This window comes from Acipenser ruthenus, chromosome 28, assembly GCF_902713425.1.
Source record: "Acipenser ruthenus chromosome 28, fAciRut3.2 maternal haplotype, whole genome shotgun sequence".
Lineage (NCBI taxonomy): Eukaryota > Metazoa > Chordata > Actinopteri > Acipenseriformes > Acipenseridae > Acipenser > Acipenser ruthenus.
In genome coordinates this window covers 18,872,954-18,898,184 of record NC_081216.1, presented here as the reverse complement: position 1 = coordinate 18,898,184, position 25,231 = coordinate 18,872,954, and the positions used below count along the sequence as shown (strand labels likewise).

At 36.2% G+C, this 25,231-nt stretch overlaps 3 protein-coding genes across 6 annotated transcripts in view; all 3 read right to left on the bottom strand.

The window, feature by feature from the left end:
- LOC117434723 (ATP-binding cassette sub-family C member 8-like) overlaps window positions 1-5,396 on the bottom strand; it is a 52,996-nt gene extending 47,600 nt beyond the window's left edge. For both annotated transcript variants that reach the window (XM_034057348.3, XM_059003205.1), the window contains exons 1-2: window positions 4,990-5,396; window positions 719-881 (exon numbers count right to left, since the gene is read on the bottom strand). In XM_034057348.3, coding sequence (XP_033913239.3) covers window positions 719-881; window positions 4,990-5,010 — 184 coding nt within the window. In that variant the 5' untranslated portion in view covers window positions 5,011-5,396. The remainder of the gene's footprint in view (window positions 1-718; window positions 882-4,989) is intronic.
- A 1,822-nt stretch (window positions 5,397-7,218) lies between these two features.
- Window positions 7,219-25,231, bottom strand: part of LOC117435139 (harmonin-like) — a 37,110-nt gene continuing 19,097 nt past the window's right edge. The window contains exons 16-22 of one of the 3 annotated variants that reach the window (XM_034058125.2): window positions 15,873-15,914; window positions 15,435-15,488; window positions 14,008-14,107; window positions 12,856-12,965; window positions 11,512-11,567; window positions 10,456-10,568; window positions 7,219-8,322 (exon numbers count right to left, since the gene is read on the bottom strand). In XM_034058125.2, coding sequence (XP_033914016.2) covers window positions 10,475-10,568; window positions 11,512-11,567; window positions 12,856-12,965; window positions 14,008-14,107; window positions 15,435-15,488; window positions 15,873-15,914 — 456 coding nt within the window. In that variant the 3' untranslated portion in view covers window positions 7,219-8,322; window positions 10,456-10,474. The remainder of the gene's footprint in view (window positions 8,323-10,455; window positions 10,569-11,511; window positions 11,568-12,855; window positions 12,966-14,007; window positions 14,108-15,434; window positions 15,489-15,872; window positions 15,915-25,231) is intronic. The other 2 variants (XM_034058127.2, XM_034058126.2) reach the window with 2 other exon arrangements.
- On the bottom strand, window positions 23,204-25,133 carry LOC131701982 (harmonin-like). The gene is made up of 2 exons (XM_059003218.1): window positions 24,362-25,133; window positions 23,204-23,881 (listed from the first exon to the last, which is right to left on the bottom strand). Exons 1-2 carry the CDS (start codon window positions 24,638-24,640, stop codon window positions 23,741-23,743), a joined length of 420 nt encoding a protein of 139 aa, XP_058859201.1. The 5' UTR covers window positions 24,641-25,133; the 3' UTR covers window positions 23,204-23,740.

The following is a 25,231-nucleotide window of genomic DNA, read 5'->3' as shown; positions in this document are numbered from 1 at the left end:
ATTTTTCAATCTTTTCGGAAAGGATTTGTGAATAAAACATATATAACTAGGACCAGACTACGATGGTGTACAATGCAGGATTTTAAGTTCATTCCATAATGGAACTACCACATACAGTGTGTGATGATACATTCATCACTGAAGGCTGATATTTATGTTAGATGCATAGTACTGTGTACGATTCCAACCTCATACATATTCACTGGGTTGTGTAATTTTAATATATTTTAATACATTATACATACACACATGGGAATAGTTGTATAATTTGCCCACTATTTAGTTTGCCTAGTCAATTACTATACAGAATGCAACTGACGGAAATAGACTATATACAAATAATGAGAACCAGTTCAGGTATGAATAGTTTTGCTTACCCTCAGCTATTATGCAGCTTATAATTGTAAATTGCTATACATGAAATATTAATTTATATTATGACAGTAATTTAAAAGGGACAGAAAAACCATTCCACTAACGATACTCATCTTTAAGATTTGAAAAGACATCTGTCCATTTAATCACATGCAGACAGAATTCAATATAAATAAGGAAGCAATAAAAACTGAAACATTGACAACTAGTAACAGCAATACTACCTTCCTCCCAAATGTAGCAATACCACCTTAAATCTCTGACATGCTATGCCACCACTTTTTGGACCCTGAATTTTAGCTATTACTTTAAATGCATGAGTCCTTGAACTGCAGTGACTTACCTATGAATAGTATAGGGAAGGTTATAAATAGCAGGAATACATGTGGCACTATGCTGAGGGCGTCCAGGAAGCAGCCGTTGTTCAGCACTCCCCGGTCTACGTTGTATGCAGCTGAATTGTTGTCATTGCCACAGAATGCCAAGGACATGGTCGAGCTGGGACTCTGTGAAGATCAGGAAAGGGAAGAGGCACTTTAGAGCCGTCCGAAATGAGAAACAGGATCAAAAACAACAAGCCCTGCACTGCACTGCACACGGCGCTCCATCACATTTTTGCTTCAGGATGCTGAAAAAAAGAAAATGCTTACTGGAGTCTAGCACTACACTCAGAGCAGCAGCCTCTCTTCTGCAGTGAGCTTTAAGAGAGCAGCACATGCCTCATGTCTCACACTCTCTCAGCTGCCTGAACAGTCACTTGTGTAGAACATCAGGATCCGTTCTAGAGCTTCTGTAGACTCATTCATGTCTTCTGACCAAACACGGTGTTTTAAATAAACTGTTGTTGAGGGCAGTAGGAGCACTAGCTGCCTATTCAGCTGGTCTTATCAATAACAACTTGCCCTTGCAGCTTGGCAGAGTGAGGATCTATTGTAAGAGATTAAAAATGAGCTACATTGTATTGATTCTTCAACTGTCATAGTATAGCTATCTTATTGTAAAACCATTAAGCTGATAGTACGCATGTACAGTAGGTTTATCACAAACCTTTAATGTTATCTATTGGCACCAAGAGACTAAAATGTATCTGAAGAATCCAAGGACACTTTTACATTTGGAGAGGATCAAGATTGAACCCTGACTTCTATTGTATATTAAAGGGTCTTCAAGAAACCATGGTTACAACAGAGATGTTACTGTATAAATGTCCTTTTCTGTTCAAGTAATTACAGCTAACTTGGATATATATATATATATATATATATATATATATATATATATATATATATATATATATATACACACACAGTATATATATATATATATATATATATATATATATATATATATATATATATATATAAACAAAGATAATTATATTGGATGTGGTTTGCCCTTTAACCATTTACAAGGTTATGTGTTAGATTTTTTTATAGCCAAATAATTTACCTTCCTCAATCAATGTTAAACAGGGTTTTCAAATATTTGTTTTATATCGCACAGTGCCACCTGTCAATACCTACAATCAAAACACCCATCAGACTGTCTAGGCAGTCCATTATAAAATTAAGACGAGCACAGTACAAGGATCCAGGTAGTGTAACACAGCCAATTTTCTTATTAGCCAGTACACATTAATGCTTTGTAACAGCTGCATAGTCAAGGACTCTCCAAACAACACAGTCAACATCTCAGTCTGTTTTCATTAGGGCTTTTATAACACCAGTAGTTCTAGTCAGCAAGATCAATAAATATCCTAGGAGTAGTAAATAATACCATAAATGTGAAATGTAGTGTTCAGCGCAGTAATCAAAATATTTTCTTAGTGACGGGGGACTGTGGAGTTTGTGTGCACTAGCAGGGTCACTGTAAGTAATATATACTGTTTCTTTGGATGATCTTATAATGCAAGCCACTAGTAAAAGCTGATATTTGACACCCATCACTCGATTTTACAGTATTTGCACATATTACTGCATGCTTACAGTTTACTATTTTATACCTGGAATAATCTGTTACAGGTCAGTCTATGTTAATAAAGAACCCAACACATTCATCTGCAGCCTGAAACCTATGTTTAAGAGGATGTGTCCCAGCAAAGGAGTGAGTGGCTGGTTTCTCAGACCCCACTTAGCACTATTCCTGGGCTACTTTTCCAATATTTAGTGGTAATTGGGATCTATGAAACTTGCAGTAAATAGCTCAGAAATATCTGCATGGTGTTCATCAGCTATTAATTGTGGATCTTGCTTAAAGGTTAGCCAGCACACTTTTTAATGAAGCCCTGAAGCCAGATGGAAATGAGGAGTAAGATTAATCACCAAAACGACTTAGGAAAATAGGGTGAGATTCAGCAGACTATATCCAATTTGTAAGATTAATGAGAAAAAAATTGCAGCTGAGCAAACTGTGCACAAAACATCAGTTCTAGTCCAACACTAAAACTTAACATGTCATCCAAATGAAATGTTAAGTTACAGTTTTACAGTAGAGCATCCTATAATGTATTTTTATCCATTCTTTACCTTTTTGCAACCAGTTTTTTTATTGATTTGACTGTCTGCTTAGTTTATCTTGTGTCGCAACATGTTTTTTTTTCATTTTATAATTCTGTTTTAACACCCAGAGCCCTGTTAACAGATCTTATCTGACGCTATCAAGCTATCAAAATCCAGCAGACCCTTATCTTTGTCTGTGCATTTGCTAATAATCATTAAACATCTTAATGAAGAATTGGGCTTTACAAAATGCCATGCTTAGTCAGCGTTTTCTATGGATGAAGGTGATGTTTTTATCATTATTAATAATAATAATAATAATAATAATAATAATAATAATAATAATAATAATAAAATAGATTTAAATTTTCAAATACTCTCTGAAGACCTGGTAGAGTTGTCCAAGACTATTCCCTTGAGTGAGGTTTACCCTGGCTGTCTTGAATCATCACGTAAGCAAAGCTCTGCAATTGGCTACTGGTGAGTTTTTACAACTGAGAAGTCAATCCATCTTAACAACGACCAGTCCCATTGGGAAATAGAATGAAAAAAAGAAACACACACACACACACACATGCGAGCCTTTAGAAATGATATTCTAAAGTAATGGTAGTTTTTGTTTTATATCCAACTAAATAACAATTGCAGTCCAGAATCAAGAACTTTTATTCATTCTGTTATGGATATACATCGATTATAATATTCAGTGAAAACATGGATGTGTAAAATAATGCAGTGGGATGATAAAACGTTCCATGGGGAAAACAGAAAGCACAACTAACTAATGTTAATCAATATAGGAATAGTCAATCTTCCACACATCCTTGTGGAATTCAGTGTCCTTCACACTGCTAAAAAACAGATAAAGGACAACATTCTTTGTAGATATTTTGAGCAAAGCAGTGACAGCCCAGTCCCATTTATATTACAATTTACATTTGTGTTACACTAAACATAAACAGTAGAACCATTGCTTAACATTTGGAAGTAAGTGAAGTTGATGATATAGGACCACAGAGACTCAACCTTATATGTTACCAACGTTATCATCACCATTATCATTTATTTCCAGCACACTACTGGAGGAAAGTCTCTCAAACTACACAACAACTGCAAAAAAAAAAAGTGTGTGCGTTTGACTATGAACATCTGTCTTGTCCTAATCAGACATATTCAGTACATAGGAATAAAAACAAACTTAAATGGGTTTTCTGTTTAGACCGGAGCTAAAGCCATGTCATACTCCAACCATGGCAAACAAGTTACCTGTCCACATTAACCAGCAAAACATGGTTAGACACACACACACACACAAACACACAAAGGATGTTTAATGTTTTAACGGTACGGATTGATTAAAATGAATCGGTTGATTAGTTTTCACCTTGCTGCCTCTGGGACCCTGTGCAAACGAGATGCTTTGTCTAGTGTATATCTCGATGCGAAGATTTGAAAATAATAGATACAATTAAAATAACTACGATACTGAAGTGTATGGATACGTTTCATAACCCGATTGCTAAATTTAAACTAATTTAAAGGAATGCTTTCATGGACAGGTCTAATTAAGCACCTGTTGTGTGTAAATTGTTTGAAAGTGCGCATTAGTTACACCACCGCTGTGTATGATCCCTAGTTACACCACTGGTTTAACACATCGTTTATATGTTGTCATTGTACTCTAATCCTATCCTAACATTAACCATTCTTTGTTAAAAGGCGTTCCTGGTAAACAATGCATCTTTAACCATTACTTAACCTTAACACCTACTGCCGTTAAAAATATAATTACGGACTGATTTATTTTGGTGTAAAGAGCGTACATTATATCCATGCTTCAGCACAGTTATGTGAACTGCTGCCATATTATCCAGCAGCAACCAAATTCTTGTCACGTAGGATAAAAACTGGTTACTGAGGAACGGACTTTTACAGGTTTGTTTATGTCAAATGTGTGTTTAAGGACCGAATAATAGTTGGTGTAAAACTTACAAACTATGTTGTTCTCATTCAGACATTTAGTTTTCCTCGGTGAAAGCCAATTTTAATGTTTTGCAGGGTGGACCAGTACTCCAGCTATATATAAAGCAATATTAAAAGTCATCCCAAGACCTACCGGTTTGTATCTGGACACCATCTTGATCCAAAAACGTGATGTATTTCTACAACTGCCGTCGTATACAGATTACAATGAATATGTCTATTCCAAATGGTTTTGCAGGCTCACAGTGTAATATCCTCGTAATGAAAAGCAATCTTAATTATTAATCCGCAGCAGCAGGTCAGCATTGCGCTTTTCGTAGTATTGTGCTGTCAATAGCTAAAAACCGTTTACTTTCCAAAACACCTTTACTTTTAACGATATCTCTATCGATAGGCATCACACGAATCTCGAAAACCAGCGGAAATAAGGGTTAAAACGTGACTGTAATGCATCGTTAAGAGTTCCTCTAATTTTTTGCAGGAATTAGACACGCATAATCTTGGTCCATTCCCAGGAGAAATACACTAGGTCCTAGTGCCAGATGGCGAATTGCACCCGAAGGAGCTAGCCGAGGTGCTGAACTGAGCTGTCAGAAAACCAGCGTAAAGAGATGACAGACAATTCCCTGATTCCAAGCAGCCCCCGACTCCACACGAGAGTACAATGCGTTTTGATATGAACAAAGGATATCTTTGCAAGGCTCATGTACGAAGTCATGTAACATTTCTCCCAATTCAGAGTAGTTGTGCAATTATTTTAATTTTTTTCGATTGTTGCTCCCCTCCATACTTATTTGGTATACATAGTTGCATAAGGCATTTAGTGTATGTGTGCATAATTGTAATACGTATCTGTGTAGTATGTATGTATGTACAGTTGTTCAGGGTTTTAGTCATGATTCCACTTTCAATATGAAATAAGTGTATCTGACTGTCCTGTTGTCAAACTAAGATGTGGATTTACGAGAGAGCGTAATTCCCCAATACAGGAAGTGCATTATTCCACATATGTATATAACTTGTGTTAATGTCACCGTCTTTAAAAATATTAACATTCTTCTTTTCGAAATATTTCATACTGTACAGTTTAAAAAGGGGCAGTGGGCAGTTAGCACAGTTTTTCCATGGACCATGTAATGTAAAGCATATACTACAAGACACAAGAGTGACCGCTTATCCTATTGTTATGTGAAATGCAATGGACAGGTAGGCCTGCCCTCTACTGGTATAAAATGACAATGTTCTCTCTGCAAGACTCATTAAGATCCTTCAAACCGTGTAAGGTACAGAACAGTACGTGTACATTAGTAACGTTCTGCTCAGTTTAAGTCATTTAACACATATTACACATCTAGTTCCTGTTAAACAATGCAGTTAATGTACAGTATATGCAGCAGGCACCAGTTTTATATGCACGGTACATGACAAACTTAATGTCTAAAAGGTGACGTTTGGTACATTAGGGCACAAAGCAAATATCCGGATTACTGTACCACAATCAGGTATAGGAAACGCCACTAATGATTAGCAGTGACTAAGACAGGCATCCAAGAACGAAACAAACAAACACACAACACACACACATTTCCCAGTAACTTATCACGTTGTCAAAAATCTTTTGTTGGGTTTATTAAAAATAATGTTTAGAATCATAATTCTAGCAAGGTTGTGCCATTTCATTACAAGGCTGTAAAAAAACTAGACCGCTACATCATTTTAATACACTTACCACAACCATTTATGCAATCAGAATTAAATGATTTTGGCATTCTGCCCATTTCACAGCAGCACTCTGTTAGTTTGCAAGAGGAATGCACAAGAGACATGCATTAAACACATTCATAGCATAGTTCCCATAGCCAAGATTAGTCAATACAAAGTTCCATTTACTTATTTAGTACTGGACAATTGTCTACTGCTTTACTGTAACGATTAAGCACTAGTTCTCCGAAAATGGAATGGAATGTGGTCATTGTAGCAAATCAGATGGCAATAACTCTTGGCTAGAAGGGCTATTTACAGAAGAGGAGCAATCCCTCCCCCTTTTTAGTAGGATTATGGGATTTTAGGATACAAATTATGGGCACAATATCCAAGAAAACAGCTGGGTATCCATAGTGACAACACAGTATCAGGATCAGAAAAAAAATCTTTATCTGTGTACATCTCCGTGAAATTACTAAATACCTCCTACTGAAGACCTTGCAACTTTCTGATGAAATTATATACCAGTAAATCAATAGGGAAGTTCTTTTTCCACAGTAAAAACTGATCCAACATAGTTTTGTAATCACAAGACATTAATGGTAATACAAAACATTTAAAACAAAAATGAAAAAAACATTAAACATTCACAAAAATATTGCAATTCAGATGTACATCTTTATTGATTCAGTAAGAACAGTATTGAACAGACGTTTTCCCAAGCGTGAAACAATGGCAATATATTTTTCCCCACAGTATTTTATTTTATTTTCATTTTTTTGAGAGATTTTTTTGGTCTACCTTTCTGGAGCAAAGGAAATCACAAGAAAAGTTTTTTCAGTACTGGTACTGGTCTGATGGGTAAAGCTTAAGGAATCTATGTCTACCAAAAGAGATAATGGGGTTTATTTATTGATCAAACAGAAGTGAATCTAAACACGTCATGATACTTTTACATACAGAAATACAGTAACGAGATTCACATGCACTGTTACGAATGACATAAAAAGCACCCTGCTGAATGGAAAATAAAAAGGGTTTACAATTAACCTAAAAAAGCACCTACATTTTTTAATTTAACAGGTGGTTGTTTCTTACATTTTGGCAAAGCCACCTTGGTCTTTTACATTATAGATATGTGCAATTAAATCCATGCAGGGTGAAAATATAATTAACTGTCGACCCATTTACTCCCTCCTTAAAGGGGTTATAGTTAATGACAATGTCAGACACTTTCCTTTACTATTCATCTTAAAAAAAAATGTATGGTACCCCCTTCACAACCTTCTTTCCTGTCGTTCCTATGGTTATGCAGCAAATACTGCTGGTTACTCTTTAATCCATGATAGAGAATTTGAGCAACAGCATTCTAATTGATTATGAAAGCTAGCAAGTACTGGATGGAAACTAACCATATGGATAAAATTACACAAATTGACTTGCTCTAGACATCAGCGTCCTGTATTGCTCCTTTCTCAGAGCTAATCTAATTATTAGGAGCCTTTTAAATCTCCCCTGCTGCAGATTAAAAGAAAGCTTTTGTATGTATTTATTTATTGACTTGTGCATTTAGTTAAGACTGAGTTTCTCGTTTAAAATTTCTAAGAGACATGGAAGCTGATTTTTTTTTGTTTAATAATAACTCTGAAAATATATGAATTCTTCATTTCAAATATTCCGCTTCAAACAACATGATCCTCCTTCCCTGTTGTATTGGTTTGGCATGGCAGGCTCAACAGGTCTTCATTTCTAAAAGAATGTCCTGCAAATAAAACAAACATGTTCTGACTCACAGATGTCTTAAAAAACAAACAATATGAATAAATCAAAATCCAATGTGTCCCACTATGTGTCCTTATCCTGGATACACCTGGCAGTGCAGCCAGTTATACAGCTTTGTTTGTAGCAGAACTTGTTTCATAGTTTTAACCTTTTCTTCTTTGGTACTTTATTATACAAACACAGACATATTCTGGATAGAAAAATCCACTATACTATGTAATGATAGGGGTATCCTGGATCAGTAATATTTCATTTTCTAATTTCATATTACAGTAGTGATGATGTACAGCTATGGCCAAAATAAAACATTTTGCTTCATAAAGGTCGAATGAAACCTGCTAAATAATGTGACGTTAACAATTTAAAAAATGGACATTTCAAAATTTAACATGAAATACTGTACTACTATTATGGCTTCCGGTAGACTTTGGCGATATCATTTTGTAGTTTCTTTAATTGCATGATGGTAAATAAAAAAGAACAAAATGATGGTCATATAGTTTAAAAAAAAAAAGTCTCAATCCTAAAATTGTAGGGAATACAAAACTTTTGGCCATAGCTCTACAGTATGTTGACCCCCCCCCCCCCCCTCCCCGATATATTTCATACAGACAGTATGTGTTACATTCTGTGTTGCAGTCTGAACTTGTCTATTTTTTCCTTTGATACCAGGATTAGGGTCATTGAGATTGCAATTAATTTTATAGGTCTTAAAGCAATGTTAAATGTGATAATGCAGTTCATACATTATTTCACATATTCCTATATCATTTTTAAAACTTTATGTATGCCGTTACTAAAAAAATATGGTTTAGAACTTTTCACATTAGTAGATTATTTTTCTGCTTATCAACATATCTTATGATATGCTTTCTGAGCACACTTCTAGTTTGTCCAAGTATAAGGATGCAACAACATTCTTTTTTGCAAATCCAAGTACTATTTATTGTGCGACGCTTTGAATTAACAGAACCCAACTGGCACACACTCAGGGTCTTATGTGTTGATAATGGCAACAAATGTTTAAGGTTTAAAAATAATAATCCTATCAATTACTATTACCTTCCAGTGTACATTAGCGTTTAGAACCTGGATTGAGTAGCATAAAATACTAGCCAAAAATAAATGAGATTCAAAAAGCTTAAAAAGTATGCTGTTTTAAAGGGTTTTTGGTTAATTAAATCATGTTGAATGTTCATAAATTGAAAACCATTATAGACTGGTGTTAGTTTCTTTACAGCAGTCAGGGCAATTTGTGAAAATCAAACTTTATTTCATTATTTTTTAAAATAATTCAGTTACAGCTTTGTGACTAGGGCCTGCCAATTTGAAATAATGTTTCAGAAATAAAATATCAAAATACTAAATACTGTATGTGTCATGACATGTAGCAATCCCAACTGCTGTCATAAACTGTGGTTAGCTCTATGCTGCATTTCAGCTAGACTCAATTAAAAGGTACCAAAACAAAATCAAGCATTTACTGAAGTACACCTCAGTTAGAAATAACATTGTGATCAAATTGGCTTCATTTTTAAGTGTTACTCCATTTTGCCAGCAGCAGCCGCTCATTTTGTTTCTTTCAATAACGATGAAACAATGACACTCTAGTAAGCAATGACTTTAATGTCTGTTTTTCACTTTTATACTGGCACAAACGATGATCCCAAAGATTGTATCTGCACGAAACAGAATGTTTTTCTATGCTGCCTGCAGCACATAAAAGCAAATTACGTTCGATAGCAGGAGACTGACTCAGGAAAACATTTTTTTTCAGGCTTCATTAGGCGTGTCTAAAAGTTTCTAGAGTTCATGCATTTTAACCACACTGTCATATAATCAATTTGAGAATTTCTTTGGGGTGGGGGGCGGGGGTACTTATCTCTGAATTTACAGGGTGGAAAAATCAGATGTCTTGTGATCAAAACTGCTCACCATATGGAATACTAATTCAGAACAGGGATGCAGTGGGCACAGACCAAAGAATTCAAGGCGGTGGGGGTATTTAAGTACGACCTTGATATGTAGACCGAGACTGTAACATGCAGATGATGCACACACTGACTGACACATGCTGTTGGAAGTCTCATGCCAAACCCCAGTTTGTAATTACCATTAGGAAAGTGAAGGTGCTACAGCTGGAGCAGGTACCCTTGTCTGTATACAGAGGCACTGCCGTCGAAAACCTTTCTGTTTGCTGAGGGACTGACTGATGCTGCTTTGGGGCTGGATATGCAAACAATATCATAGCATTACTCAGTGGAAAGCAGTTTTATACTAAATCATTATGGGCTGTACTTATATTCATGAAATGCAAGGTGCATTTTAGTAATACGCAAAACTTTCAAACTGCGAATGACTCGCTAAGTAAATTATGTTAGCAACTCTGTGTAGAGAGTGTGGAAAAATGAGAAATAAAGCACACTGCTTATATATAATGACCGAGCAGCGATTTAATATGGTGTTGTATAATGTTAGTTTTAGACCTCCTCATTTATATTCTATGTATTATATACCCATCTGTCTTTATAATTTATGTACTCCCAGTAATGCATTATTAATTTTCCAGACCACATGGAGTTACAGAAGCCCTGATTTATGCTGGGTGGAGCCTACAGTTCTAATCCTATGGGAAGCATATATATAGCAATGATAATGTGGCACAAAATCCATTTTTAATTGAAGATGTAAAAGGTGACCAATTCCATTTTATAATTATGTTGTAAAATAGAGCTCTGGCGAATTAAGTGACTATGTTCAGTTGTATCAATATATATGTATACTGAAATGCAAGGGCCAACTGGTCTGGTATCAACTTGCATCAGTTAACACAGGTTTTATATGGCAATATATCTTTGGTCCAAAGGAGAATACACATTAATCTCCATTCCTTCCACACAGTAAGGAAAACCAATGCACATTTAGCAAGCTGCATCCCACCATCAAGCTTAGAAACCTACTTCAAAATGAAAATATGTAGAAATATGATGCTATAGCTCTTGTGTTGATACTGCTTACATAATTGAACCTGCATCCATCAGTTACAATGTTTTATATCGTAATTATCTTATGTGCAACAAGTGATTAAAACAGTCAAATCGAAATATAATTAAAGCTCTATGAATTGCAGTTCTGTCATGGATATTTAAAACTTCAAGAGTTTACATACACATCATCTTCATACTCCTTCGGTGGGGAAACAGCAATGGCCAGATCAATCCAGTCCTGAGAACAGAAACAAGGAATCACAAACCAGTCTCCAAAGAATATGGACCTGACCTCAGTGTCAGTAAAGACCATTAGGACCTTAGCAATTATTATTGCTGTTTTAAAACCAATCCATCCACCAGTTCACCTCTCTATCCAGCTACCTACAGTACATACCTACAGCCTTCCTGATGATCAGCATATAAACAGCATGTACTTGTGTTCAAAGCAAGCAAATCAATGTTGACAGCATGCTGCATGCTCACCCTTTGATTTGCAGCCTTACCGTTTTTAAACCTGTGCTAGAGGTTACAATACTATAGTTATCTACTGTGCTTTGTGCCTAATTCATATGAGCTGGAAATTAAGAAAACTACTTTGCCAGCCTCTGAGGCTGGTTTAAAATAGTGATGGGTCAGGGTAATGGACCAGATTGACATGGAGGACTTCACTAAGGATTCACAAAGTGAAGATGTATACTGAGCATCAAAAGAAACTTATCACTTATATTTGGATAAAATTCAGTAGATGTGATCAAAAAATGACACTCTGTTTTAGAGCAGGTGCAGTGACTGTTTATTGTGCTGATTAACAATTGACATCACGAAGATGCTGCAAAATGATCTGTCGATCTTGGGCAGGTGTTGTGACTCTTGGTCTCCCAGTTCGTGACCTATCATTGACAGAGTGTGTCTGGTTATACCGTCTCGCCAGTTTTGAAATTGCTGGCTGTGAGCACCCAAGACGGCGAGCCACAGTACGCTGCCCTAGTCTAGCCTAGGCGCTACTCTCTTGACAGACGTGGCATATTGTTTTTTTTCTGTGATTTTCTTTATTGCTTTTATTCAAAAGCATGCTTTTAAACCCAAAACATTTCGTCAATGTCCATCATTTATATACCTTATTTTTTTCGAAAACAAATGTGTTATAATAGTGATAAGTTTCTTTTGATGCTCGGTATATTTAAAAGAATGCTTTTCATGTTTGGTCTTTTAATAATATCCAGTTTGATATTCATTGAACTGTTCTACAGAGTGGTTGGCTTCTTTACCAAACAGTCTAGGAAAGTTTCATGAACATTCACAGTACTTTATGAATAAAAACCCCATATGAAACATATTTTATAAGTATTGCTGTTTATTGCTCTGTATGAATTACTGTACAGAAACAAACACCAGCATTTAAATTTTAAAAAAATACCTCTGTTGTTTTGTCCTTTTAACTGTGTAAAGTGTATTCACTAATGAAAAGAAGTGGCCAAACAGCCAATTATTTTAAACTTTTTGCTACAATAACCATATCTTACCCCACCACTGTTCCAGGCCCTTGTCAAGATAGACTGGGCCTCCTGTAAGGTAGCTTCAGTCAATATCTCCCCATCCACTGCCAGTACCTCATCTCCTTTTACCACTCCACCTGGGAACAAGAGAGGGAAAGAGTTCAAAAAGAAAAGTCTTTACCAGCATCTCATTGTGACCTGTCAAAGTGCAGATGGTAGCATGTTCACACTAAGTGGTTGGAATTCAAAATTAAGCAAAATCTGTATTTTTTCTTAAATTCCCATGAAATAATCAAAGATCTATAGCGCAGATTACATACAGACAGCTTTATTCCAATCTTTACTCTCATTAATGTACTGCACAACAAAAGCAACAAAGACATATTTTAGAGTAAATTGTAGCCTCTTGTCAATAAATACACAGATCTATCAGGGAAAGTTGTGCAAGGGAACCAAATGCTTTTTTGTATTGCCAAAACAGATTAATGGAAACAGCACAGTTTAAAACATTCCCTACTGAAATGTCCAACATTATGCATAAAATAATAGGAGCACATCCTGCACACTTGTGAAGTGTAAAAATCATTGACATTTTTTTTAAATAAAATTACTACAAACAAAACAATTAATGAAAATGGAAAAACCCAGTAGCTTGCTTCTTTGCTAATTTGTAATACATACTGCAGGGATCCTGGTGTGCACCAAAGGTCATTAGTTCTAGAACACATGGTTTGTAATACAAAGTAAACAATGAACCTTTCGATCAAAAAAACATGATTCCATTAATGTCAACATACTTAAACATACTGGCATACAACTTGTATAATTGGGATTAAACCTCCAAGGAAGTATGGTGCAGAATATGTTTAAGTCAAAGCCAGTTTTGCAGTGGAAAACCAAGACAATGCATCATAATGTATTTGCAGACCAAAACATTTATTTTATTCATCATGTTATAAATAGATTCAGATGCGTTACAGTAACCCTCCGTGTGGTTATTTCAAATAACGATATCTAATTTAATATTGCTAACAGAAAAAAAAGAAGCACCTCTAATGAAGAAGCACCTCTAATGAAGTGTTCAGTTATATTATATTTGGAATATAAAAAGGTAGATTACACTACGTATGCTCACAGATGAGAATGGACTGCTGGACTGTCCACATCACACACACTCACCATGCTTGTCAGCAGAACCGCCATCATAAATAGCAGAAACCACTATTTTTCCAAGGGGTGAATCAATGCCACCCTCTAATGCAAGATCAAGTGGACCCTCCTAAAAAAGTAAACAACAAACATGGTCAGTATAATAGGATCCATGCAATGTATTTGCATAAACAAGCCTTCACAATGTGCAGCTACAATATGGTCAAAAGTTTAGCATCACCCTATAAAATTAACTAACTTTGCTTCATAAAGCGGAATGAAACCTGCTGAATAATGTTACGCTAACATATTGAATTACATGTAGTAAACTGACATTTAAAAAAATTATATTTTTCGAAATCTAACATTAAATACTGAACTACTATTATGGCTTCCCGTAGACTTGTGTGATATCATTCGGTAGTTTATTTGATTACATGATGTGAAATAAACTTTTGGCCATAGCTGTATAAACACATTTTTTTGGGTTACAGCTTATTATAACAAACAAACAAAAAAATAAAAACAGATGAAAACCAGTTTGTGTCTTGTACAGTCTTTACATCCTTATGTATTTCACCAATATGAACTTTGCACAGTACTGAAAAACAATAACCATACACTTCAGAATCTCATCTTACAAAAATATTGAACAGATTTCATCTTCTGACCTGCCATGTAAAAGAGGTCTTTACCTTTCTCAAGCTTTTTTGTCATGTATTTGTCATCAATGTATAGTAATTATCCTGTATTTGTTAATGAAATCTGGGTCTGGTGGAGGACTGAAGGTAATCATGTCAAAGCAGCTATAGAAGTACATTCCCAAGGTCAGAACACACAGAAAGCTTGGGATTCTTACAGTGTTTACATTCCATTCCATCCCCAATGGAAAAACACTGTCATCCTTGATTTCATTATGAAGACTGATGGTATATTTTGAATGTACGAAGCCCTCACTGCTGTACTGTCACATCACAATTATCCACCAATGGACAAGGGCATCTTGTGATCTCATGTAAAGCAAATAACGCGTTTCACAGCAAAATCGCTTAACAAACCTAGTCACCTAGGCTATTCTAATAATTTGAAAGCTTCCCAGATAATAACCTTTCTTTCATATCTTTCTTCAAACTTAGATTTTAGTCTTTACTGATTCTCATGAAGACCACTGTCAATGACAGAGATGCTTTAGTCAGGTGTGTGTGTATGTGTGGTGGGGGGGGGGGGGGGTGTATGTGTGGGGGTGGGGGGGTGGGTGGGGGTGTGTGTATGTGTGTGTGGGGGGGGGGGGGGGGATTCCGTTACATGCAAAGGAGAAATTCAAATTAATAAAGCAGCAGCAATGAAGAGTGAAGTAGCATGTTTCTAAAAGCATTTCAATTGAACAGTAATCTCATTAATAACAGGTTTATCTTCATACATAGAAAAAAAGAAAAAAAAAGCAATGATTACTGTACCTTTTTGATTCTCAGTAGTCGAACATCCCTTCTAGCAATCTGATCTGGAGTAAACTGTAAAACAGGAGAAGAAAACGAATACTAACATAATGTAGCTGTTAATAGCTTTGTGAACCTTTTTAATTGATTATACTAAAATGAAGTGTGCGTGCTGCAGTGTAGTTGGTTTTTGCAGCATTGCTGTATATGTAAGATTATAGGAGACTTACATCTAATACTTTCCAAGGCAAAGTCACAACCAGACAAATACCGTAGGTGTACAAAACCTCTATTCTTTTTCCTCTGTTTAAAATGATAAATTCATAAAACTGTGTAACAACAAAAAACTCTAATAACGTTTATTTTGTAAATTCGTTCATCTTTTGGGTGAGTCACAAAACACCACACAAAAAAATAGAAGCACCACTCATATCAAAACATTTAAACTATAAAACATACCGTAGAATACGGGTCAAAGTCTTCGACATATTTTTGAAAGCCCTGTAAAAGCAATCCAATAGATTTACTTTGGATGTGTGATAAGCATTAGTCTAATGCAACGGCTTAATCAAAATGGGTTTAAAAGTGGCAAATAGTAACATGTTGCCGGTAAGAGAATGATCATTCCAGAAAGGAAACACGCCAATGGAATGAAATGACCAATTTATTGATTTGACAGATAAACATGCCTATGACTGATTACATTGATATTTGAGTTTGGCCCATGGCCTTGCCCATTGGAGCTCGTTAGCTGCCCTTATGCTGGCAACTATGATGAATGAAGTATATAATGCCAGCAGGCAGAACAAGTGGCACTTGAGGCCACCTCCCTCCTAGACAAGGCATGCTACAAGGTGGAGACAGGAGAGAAGGGGGACCAAACCAACAATTTACAATAAGGGCTGTTGATATAAATAAATATAAATAAATATATGATTACGTATTTGATTAAGTTTCCAAGGTCAATTTCAGCCTAGCGTTTTGTACAATTCACATCAATACAGAGACTGGGGTAACGCAGAATGGTACATGCATAATTGCCCTATGAAAACAAGGGAGAAAGTCTATCGTGCATCCTGCTACTTCTTACAAAGCATAATCATCACAATAGACAGACATACAAAAACAGACTGAGTAGAAAACCAGTAAAAATAAGTACATCTAATAATAGTTCAGATTTGAAAGAAACAAGAAAACACAGTAAGAAGAAACAAAATAATTACTTCAAAATACAGCAATGTGTTTCTTTTGACAACCAAATTATGAATATATATATTTTTAATTAAGCACATTTTATGTTTGTTTCCTATACAACTATCCATAGATTTATTTATATCTGTGTTTTTGTAAAGCACCAAAAAGACAAAAATACTATAAGAAAACACCTTATAAAATATAAAAATGAAATATCTGCCTGGGGGCTCAAACATACAATGCATATTAAATAATAAAATAAATAAAAATATAATATATATAAAACTGAGGGAGAAGCACACAATAGATTAAACAATTACCTATGTATTTAAAATGCATGCACTGTATAATCCAGTCAATACAATGTATTTATAATCCAAAGCGCTGCCACTAAATATTTGTTTATTTAGCAGACGCCTTTATCCAAGGCGACTTACAGAGACTAGGGTGCGTGAACTATGCATCAGCTGCAGAGTCACTTACAATTACATCTCACCCGAAAGACGGAGCACAAGGAGGTTAAGTGACTTGCTCAAGGTCACACAATGAGTCAGTGGCTGAGGTGGGCTTTGAACCGGGGACCTCCTTGTTACTAGACCTTTTCTTTAACCACTGGACCACACAGCCTCCACACTAAATCATTGCATATTTAGATTTTTAATATGGGATTGTGGGTTTCTCTCAACTGGTCTGCATGATTATCAAACAAATCGTTCAAGGTTACTTCAGCTTTTTCATTTTTTATAAAAGATGTCTGAACAGCAACCGATTCTAAAGTGAGTAGGAATATAAAACGCCTAACCAAACAAGCAGATACAAGCACTCCACCACCATTCATACAAATATGAATGCATCAACAGCATTATCAAGCTTCAGTCCTCTTATGTCAAGCAGATGTTCATCATAACTGTTAAACAAAAAAAATAAAAAAGCTTATTTAGGATTTATAAAACTAAATAAAAATGACCACCGCCGGTATGAGAATAAATGTACAGAATATACAGTTAAAACAACAGCTTTAATGAAATCCCTAATTCAACACATACTTAAAATGACTGCTATGTATCGATGTTGCACACTAATACAAGACATGGTCACGTTAACAGTTTACAGAAAATGGAACGGAATGTGTCCATTATTGAAATGAAACCAGAACAAAGCATGCATATTAGAGAGATGGGAATGCCACACAAGGTACATTGTTTATTAGGATCAATTACTTGTTTTCTGTTGGATCTAAAAGATGAATTGTACACCACCATTCTTTTTAACATCTCTGGTGGCTGTAAAACAAAGATTAGATGTGAAATAGATTAGACTCATGCAAACATCCTGAAAAGGGTACAGATGTCACTGTGGATTTATTATCAACATCACGACTATGAGGGCTCAACACATACATCCTGCCCTTTAACAGAGAAACAGCACTATGGACTAATATGGACAGCAATTTCAACACAGGAAAAAGCTTCTTTCCCCCCCGAAATCGGCTTGCTCATGATAAACACTGGAAATAAACACTATGTTTGAGATTTCTATGCTAACCAATTCTGTACTATCAGGTTCAGTTTTCTTCATGTAGTTTTTAACAAAAGGAGCCTAGTGTATCCTAAACTGGAATCTGACCCAATACTTCTGTATAGCTTCCAGTGCACCCGTTTCTGGTAAGCCTTTTAGAGTAGTATTCGCCAGTTGGTAAGAATCAACTGTAAATCTATTAATGCACAATGTTGGAATTTGAGTCTTCCACATGTATTCCTTTTCACCCAAGCAGACTGAATAATCAGTTGTAAATGCCTTGCCTAGAATTTTGAAGTGATTGTCATGACAATTATGTTCATCATCAGTGACTAATGTAGACTGGTACTAGTGTGCCTCTTAAAATCCAGATACTACTGCGAACAATAAGGAATGAACTGTATGTGTACAATACTAATATTAGAACATGGCATGATGTTCAAGGATCTGCTTCATAGGCAAGTCAGAATCAAATCAACGGGTAACGATTGGTGCACCTCTTCACCTTTAGTGGCTTATTATCTGGTTTATAAATACATTTGAAATTCAGATCATTTATTTCTGTTGTTGTTCACATAGCAGGTTGGAGACTTGATTAAAGAGGCAATGAGCATTTCATTCTCTGCAGATGCTGTTCTGCAGTCATTAAAAGAAGTATGCGATTTAACTCCAGTACCTGCTAGGCAATCAGCCACCCAATAAAAACCTGCATCTGCAGAGCAGCACAATCAAGTTCTGAACATAAAACAGCTTATAAAAGGTTAAGTCATTTTCTAATTATTGGATGCTTGTTTATTTTACATATTTAAATATAGCCCAAAAGATTAGGACATTGCTGCTGCTTCCTGGTGCCCATGACCTACAGCGAAGGTACCAGGATGCAGCCGTTTGTTTATAGACAAGATTGTCAATGCACTAAAAGTAGGTCCAGTAATCTCGTTAATAAAGCTAAGAAAGTGGATCTTGAAGCACTGGTTAGCGTTCTTTTAAAAGAAAAGGAATGTCTATGCTAGCCAAGCATATTATTAGCATTAATGTCAAAGACAGTGTTTTTATTAATGAATATGAGGCTAATTTTACTGAACATGTATGCTTTTCAAAAATATTCTCAGATCAAGGCCTGTGGCAATTAATTTCACAGAAAAATCCAACCTTTAAAGAGACAAGATGAATTTGATTTTTGACGAACACAAATGCATTTCATCAGCCAAGCTGCACACCAGAATGTAATTTGTGAAATGAATTGTGGAAAGCAGATTCTTCATAGATGACACCTCCCAATAATTTAGTATATACATACATATCCATCTGTTAATACTCCAATGTTTCAAAAGCACAAGTACACAGTTTCACAGAACAAAGAATAGGTTTTTCATCATTGTATTTTGGATATAAGAAAAACCCAGAATCTAAACATAAGAACTTTAATGAAAGGGACATTGCCAAGACTGTATCCAATCTACTGCTTCAAAAAGCTACTGTATGGGCAATTTATCAACACCAGCTGTGCCTGGGCTTAAAAGGACAACCGTAATACGTAGATTATATATTCAGAATTAATTATAGATACATTGCCATCTGGCAACATTCTCCAAATTCATAAACATACTGTATATATATATATATATATATATATATATATATATATATATATATATATATATGTGTGTGTATATCGATCTGTCTATCTATCTATCTATCTATCTATCTATCTATCAGTCCAGATAAGCTGCTTACCTGCCGTTTAAAAAAAATTAAACAAAATTTAAATTTAAATGTGAAAAATACAGCACATAACTCCAGCACACATGCAACTGATAGATTCACACTATAAACTATACTATGTGTTTTACATTGTACCTGAAAAAATAGGACTCCAAAAGTTTGTTTGAAAACTATTAGTGTCAAGGCTTCCTGCTGTAGCGACCTTTACTTTGATATTCTCTAAATCTCTGACTGTCTTTGAATCTCGTTCACAACTTGTATAACATCTTGAGGTGGTTTACAAAAAAAAAAAAGATATAGAAATCTACACAGCATTGCACTGCATACTGCCAATAGCATCACCATTTGCTGTAAAGGCTATATTGAGTCACGTAAATGCTGTCACATCACTCTCTACATATAGATTGTAATATTTGAACTGCAGAACGTTTGCCGCAGCATAAAATACTGTACTGCTCATATTCATTCTGCATTGTTGATCTACTCAATCCTATCTAACACAGGACACAACTGACTAATGAAAAATAAAAGTGGGTTAATTTGAATTACTGCATGTTACTATGATGAATATAAAGCATTGAAAGCTAAATGAATGCAGCTCACTGTCAGGGCTTGATATGATGGGTATAGGTACCCCTGCAGCACAGAGAAAGTTACAAATACTGCAGGCTCAAATCAATATGTTTATAATACAATGCTGTTCTATTACTTTGGCAGTCCTGTAGGTTATGAAATGGCACACAGCAGACAGATCACTCAGACTAATGTCTTACCAAGGCCTCTGATTTGATTGTGTGCCTGTGGGTGGCATGTGAAGGTGGCAGCATGATTGGCTTGGAGACTATGGGCATAGCAGGGCGACGCTGGCAGGGCGGACTGGGAGCCAGTTGCTATGCAGAGGTCATGAATTAAATGGATAACAATGTCAGTTTATACATTAAAATAGTTTAAGATTAAAACTACAAATCATCATCATCTATTTATGTTTAAAGTGACTTATCTTATTCCTCAGAAGCACAGAGCTTCCAAGGTTCTTTTTTCTAAGAAATGTTTTCCCAAATATTTTCATGAAAAAACATTTTCATAAATATTAGTTTTCAAAACAACACATGCAGATACCAGACTTTAAAACAGATAAACTCTAGTTTGAGAAACATTCTAAACGTTTTAAACAGTGTATGTCTCATTAACAGGTATGTTACACTATTTGTAAGAGATTATTGGCAAGGAACAGAAAACATACCAGTGGGTTGCTTGAGGTTGAAATTTTGCTGACATGAGATGTATTTCTCATAACCTGAACCACATGAAAGCAATGTTATTAAAATTCAAAAGCACGTGCCAAAAAAGACAATTCACATGCGCAGTAAGTTTTCTAATATGTTATCTAAATATCAATATTTTAACTAAACAATTGGTTTACAACTAAAATGGCTTAAAACTCTTACTAATTTCAGCATTTAATTTGGCTTTACACATTGCTGCTACTGTACGTGACCAAAAAATAAGTTATACATTGTAGTACTGATTTATGGCTATTATGTGTTTGTGAACATAGCAGAAAACTGTTTAAATGTGATTAACCAAATACAGCAAACAAACACACGGCAATCCACATTAAACCATGCAACTTCCAAGTTCAAACTATAATGCCAGACAACAAATCACACCAACACAATATCAGTTTATAATATTAAAATGCTATGCACTTTCTTAACTAAGTCTTATGACTTATAAAAAGGTTTCTTTGCTGACGAGACTGAAAACATATACAGTACATCTTATATCTAGACGGATCTCCTTGATTATGCTCTAATGTGTATTCGGCATCTTAAGGCTTATTCACACCAGATGCGCTGAGAGAAGCAAATGTGTAGTACGACACACTGCACCACAAAAAAAATAAAATAACACATGTAGTTTTGATATAGACCATCCAGTGGTGAAAAAAAAAATAGGATTGATGGTTATTTTTGCCATTGTATCACATGGCTGCTAGGGAACTGACCAATGACCAATCAGAGGAGAGTCACTGATCACATCATGCACACCTGTTGCCACTGGTGTGAAAGGTAGTTTCAGCGAAACTATCATTTTATCGCAGGACAAATCACATCGTGCCGGGTGTGAATAGACCTTTAAAGTTGCAGCTTCTGGCACCATAACCTGATTCAGTTCCATTTTATATAATGTGGTGCTCAGTTGTTTCTGTCATTTCAGCTAAACAGAGCTAAATGCCTGGATCAGTTTGAGTCTCAAATGCTATGGATCAACAGACACCATACGAGTATGCTTAAAATAGTATGCATGAGGACAGCAAGATGAACGCCAGTATATTTACTGTTTTCTGTGTTTCTGATAATAAATAAATACATTTAAAAAAATGGTTTGCATTCCCAAATGTCTTTAAACCAAATCACACAAGTCAATTGAACTTCACATTGTATATAGTACTGTAAAGTCGGAAGACAAATTACAGCAAAAACAATAAAAGAAGAGAACATTAGTAGGCTGTAATGGTGTATTATTAAAGCAAGACTAAACAGTAGCTTATAGATGCTGCTTTAATGTACTCCAAGTGATCTAATATGGTATGTAGTAAATACAAACTACTTAAAATCCTCATTATTAACTAATTCCCTAATTTATTCAATCTACCCCTTAAAGAAAATGCACCTTCACCCTATAACTGGAAGGAAAGATCATTATATATTAGGGAGCTACTGCAGTTTTATTAACACACTCAAACAAAGCAAACAGTCCCATGCGGTGCTACCTTTGGGCTGGGATGATATGCAGGATCACTGGGTGGTGGGCTGACTGTACCATACCCAGCCCTTGTTCTATAGGGGTGACCCTCCCAGTGATTTGCAGACTCTACTGGGCTAGTGGAAAGATACCTATGGTTTCCATATCCCTCCTCAGGAATAGAGGGCTGCTGGCGAGCAAAGCTGATTTGCTGACTGGGTGGGGGTGGGGGAGGTGGTGGAGGTGGAGGTGGGGGTGGAGGTGGCGGTGGTGGTGGAGGGGCTGGGTGGGGGGGAGAAGGAGGCCTCCAGGAGGACTGGTTGGACATGCCCAAGGAAGGGGGCTGGGGAGAGGGGTGTTGTGCTTGTGATTGTGTGGCATATGAGTGCTGTGGCAGTCGGTGGATGGTGGAGTGTGGAGGTCTGTGGGGGGGGATGGGAGGGTGGGAAGGGGGAGGCAGTCTTGGGGAGGGAGGGTGTGGGAGCCGAGGGGAGGGGGGATGGTGGTTCCTTGGGGACGGAGGGGGTGGTGCTATTCTTTTCATGGGTTGTTTTAAACTCTGATCCAAGTTGTCTAAATTAATGTCATCCAAGTCAGTGGTGTGGAGCTGCAGACCCCCGGCAAACCTGCGCATGGACGATGCTGTGGAGGGACTCCTTCCTACAGACACCTAGGAGGAGACTGCGTTAGCTACTGAAGTGCTATTATCAAAACACACAAGTCAAAGCCAAGGATGTAGGAAGAGTCACGAGCAAAGGTTTCACACAAAAACTAAAACTTTACTCTAAAACAAGGGTTCTATACTGCATGCCAGTTTTCTAACCCTCTTCATAGAGATTCTTGTTTTCAAATTTTACTTTAGCTAAAAATCTGTTCTTCCTCTGAAAGTTAAATGAACAACTCTCTGAAGTGACAGAACATTTTGTTCAATTCTGGGGCACACTGGCTTAGTGACAGTTCAGGTGACCATAATTACAGGTTTTACTGTATTTATTTGTCCACTACAGTTCACAACAGCAGGTGACGGTACAACACAGACACCTGGATTTAGAAAGGACATTGCTTCTATCTTCACACTCCAGAAGAATTTGAAAACACACACGCTAAACAGGTCGAATAATGCCAGAGCCTTTTAAATCCTTTTACAAAGTACAAGGCAAAATTACCTCGGGGGACTCGTTCTCAGCAGAGGATATTTGCTCTAATCGAGTCTGACACAGCCTTTCAACCCAATGCTGAACCTTTTCTGATTCCTCCATGTCCTCTCGCTCGGTCTCCGACACCTGAATCACATTTCCCATTACACAAACCAGGGCCAAGAAAGATAAAAGACCTTTGTACATAATTTTCCACCCCATCTCCCCCATCTTACATAAACAGCTGTTTTTTATTTGTTGGCAATTCAAATGGCTTTGACCTATAACAATTTTGTTTTTTGAATGTTTTTTTTAAATTTCCGTGTGCTATTTACAGGTTGCATGCAGTATAGGAGGTGGCCACTGTACTCAAGTAACGCTAGTCTACATAGTACAAAACAGTGTTTTTGATATGGTAATATACAAGAGATGAGTGTTATACATGGCATGTAACCCAAGGCTGCTAGCTCATGCCTGCTTTACACAGGGTGCACGTTATTCACAGGCGCTAACTCAAACTTATTACCTTGTGTTGCTACTGACAGTTCTGCATTATTTCTTTCTACGATCAGTAATAACATGGCTTTGACATAACGGTTTAAACACTGCACACACATCAAAGTGTACCTCTTGAACAAGCCTATTAATTTTCAGTTGTTTTTCTCGTTCGAACATTTCTTCCTTTTCTTTGGCCAGTTTCTGTTCGAACTCAAGTTCCTTTTTGTTCTTCTTTTGCTCCTGAAGTGTCTCAGTTTTAGAGGACTTCTTTTTCTGTTTTTCTTTTCCTTTCTGTGAGGTTAACAGCACGGGGTCATTAAGACAAGTACACTGCCAGGCACAGGACAGGAAAGCACTACACTCAGGGAGGAACAAACCCTCAACCTTACGGAAGACATGCTTCTTCATGCTGTAACACTGCGTGTACCTTTTTCAAACAGAATAAAACACTATCCGATTCAGTGTCTGAAGCATCTCTAGATTTTAGTCCAGGTTATTTTAAATACAGTTGTGTATTCTATTTGAAACAGTGTTGGAAAAACGAAGAAAAGTAGAATACACAGTCCAAGCTCTGTAGGTTTTCAGGACTTTTGCAATAAATGCATGAGATGTTACTAATGACTGGCTTGCTGTAAAGTTAGAAAAAAAACTATTAAATCAAATAACCACTACCATAGATCTATGGCGTTTCAAAACACTTCAAGTTTAAGTGCATTGTTGTTTGCCTGCTTATTTTTTTACTGTCTATTTTTTTATAGTATAGTATGGAGTGTAAAAATCACACAAGTTAAGCAACAAAAACCAGAACACAGAAAAACGAATCACCCATCCGCATAGTACCTTTCGAAGTGTAGGCAATTTCCCTTCATAACGATAAAACCAGCCAAAAGCTACAGCAGTAAAAAAATAAATAAAATACATATATAAAAATAAATACTTTTCTGTTAGAAATTTGCAAAGAGGTGTCTAACTACTCATCTTGTCCACAGTGATGTCAAC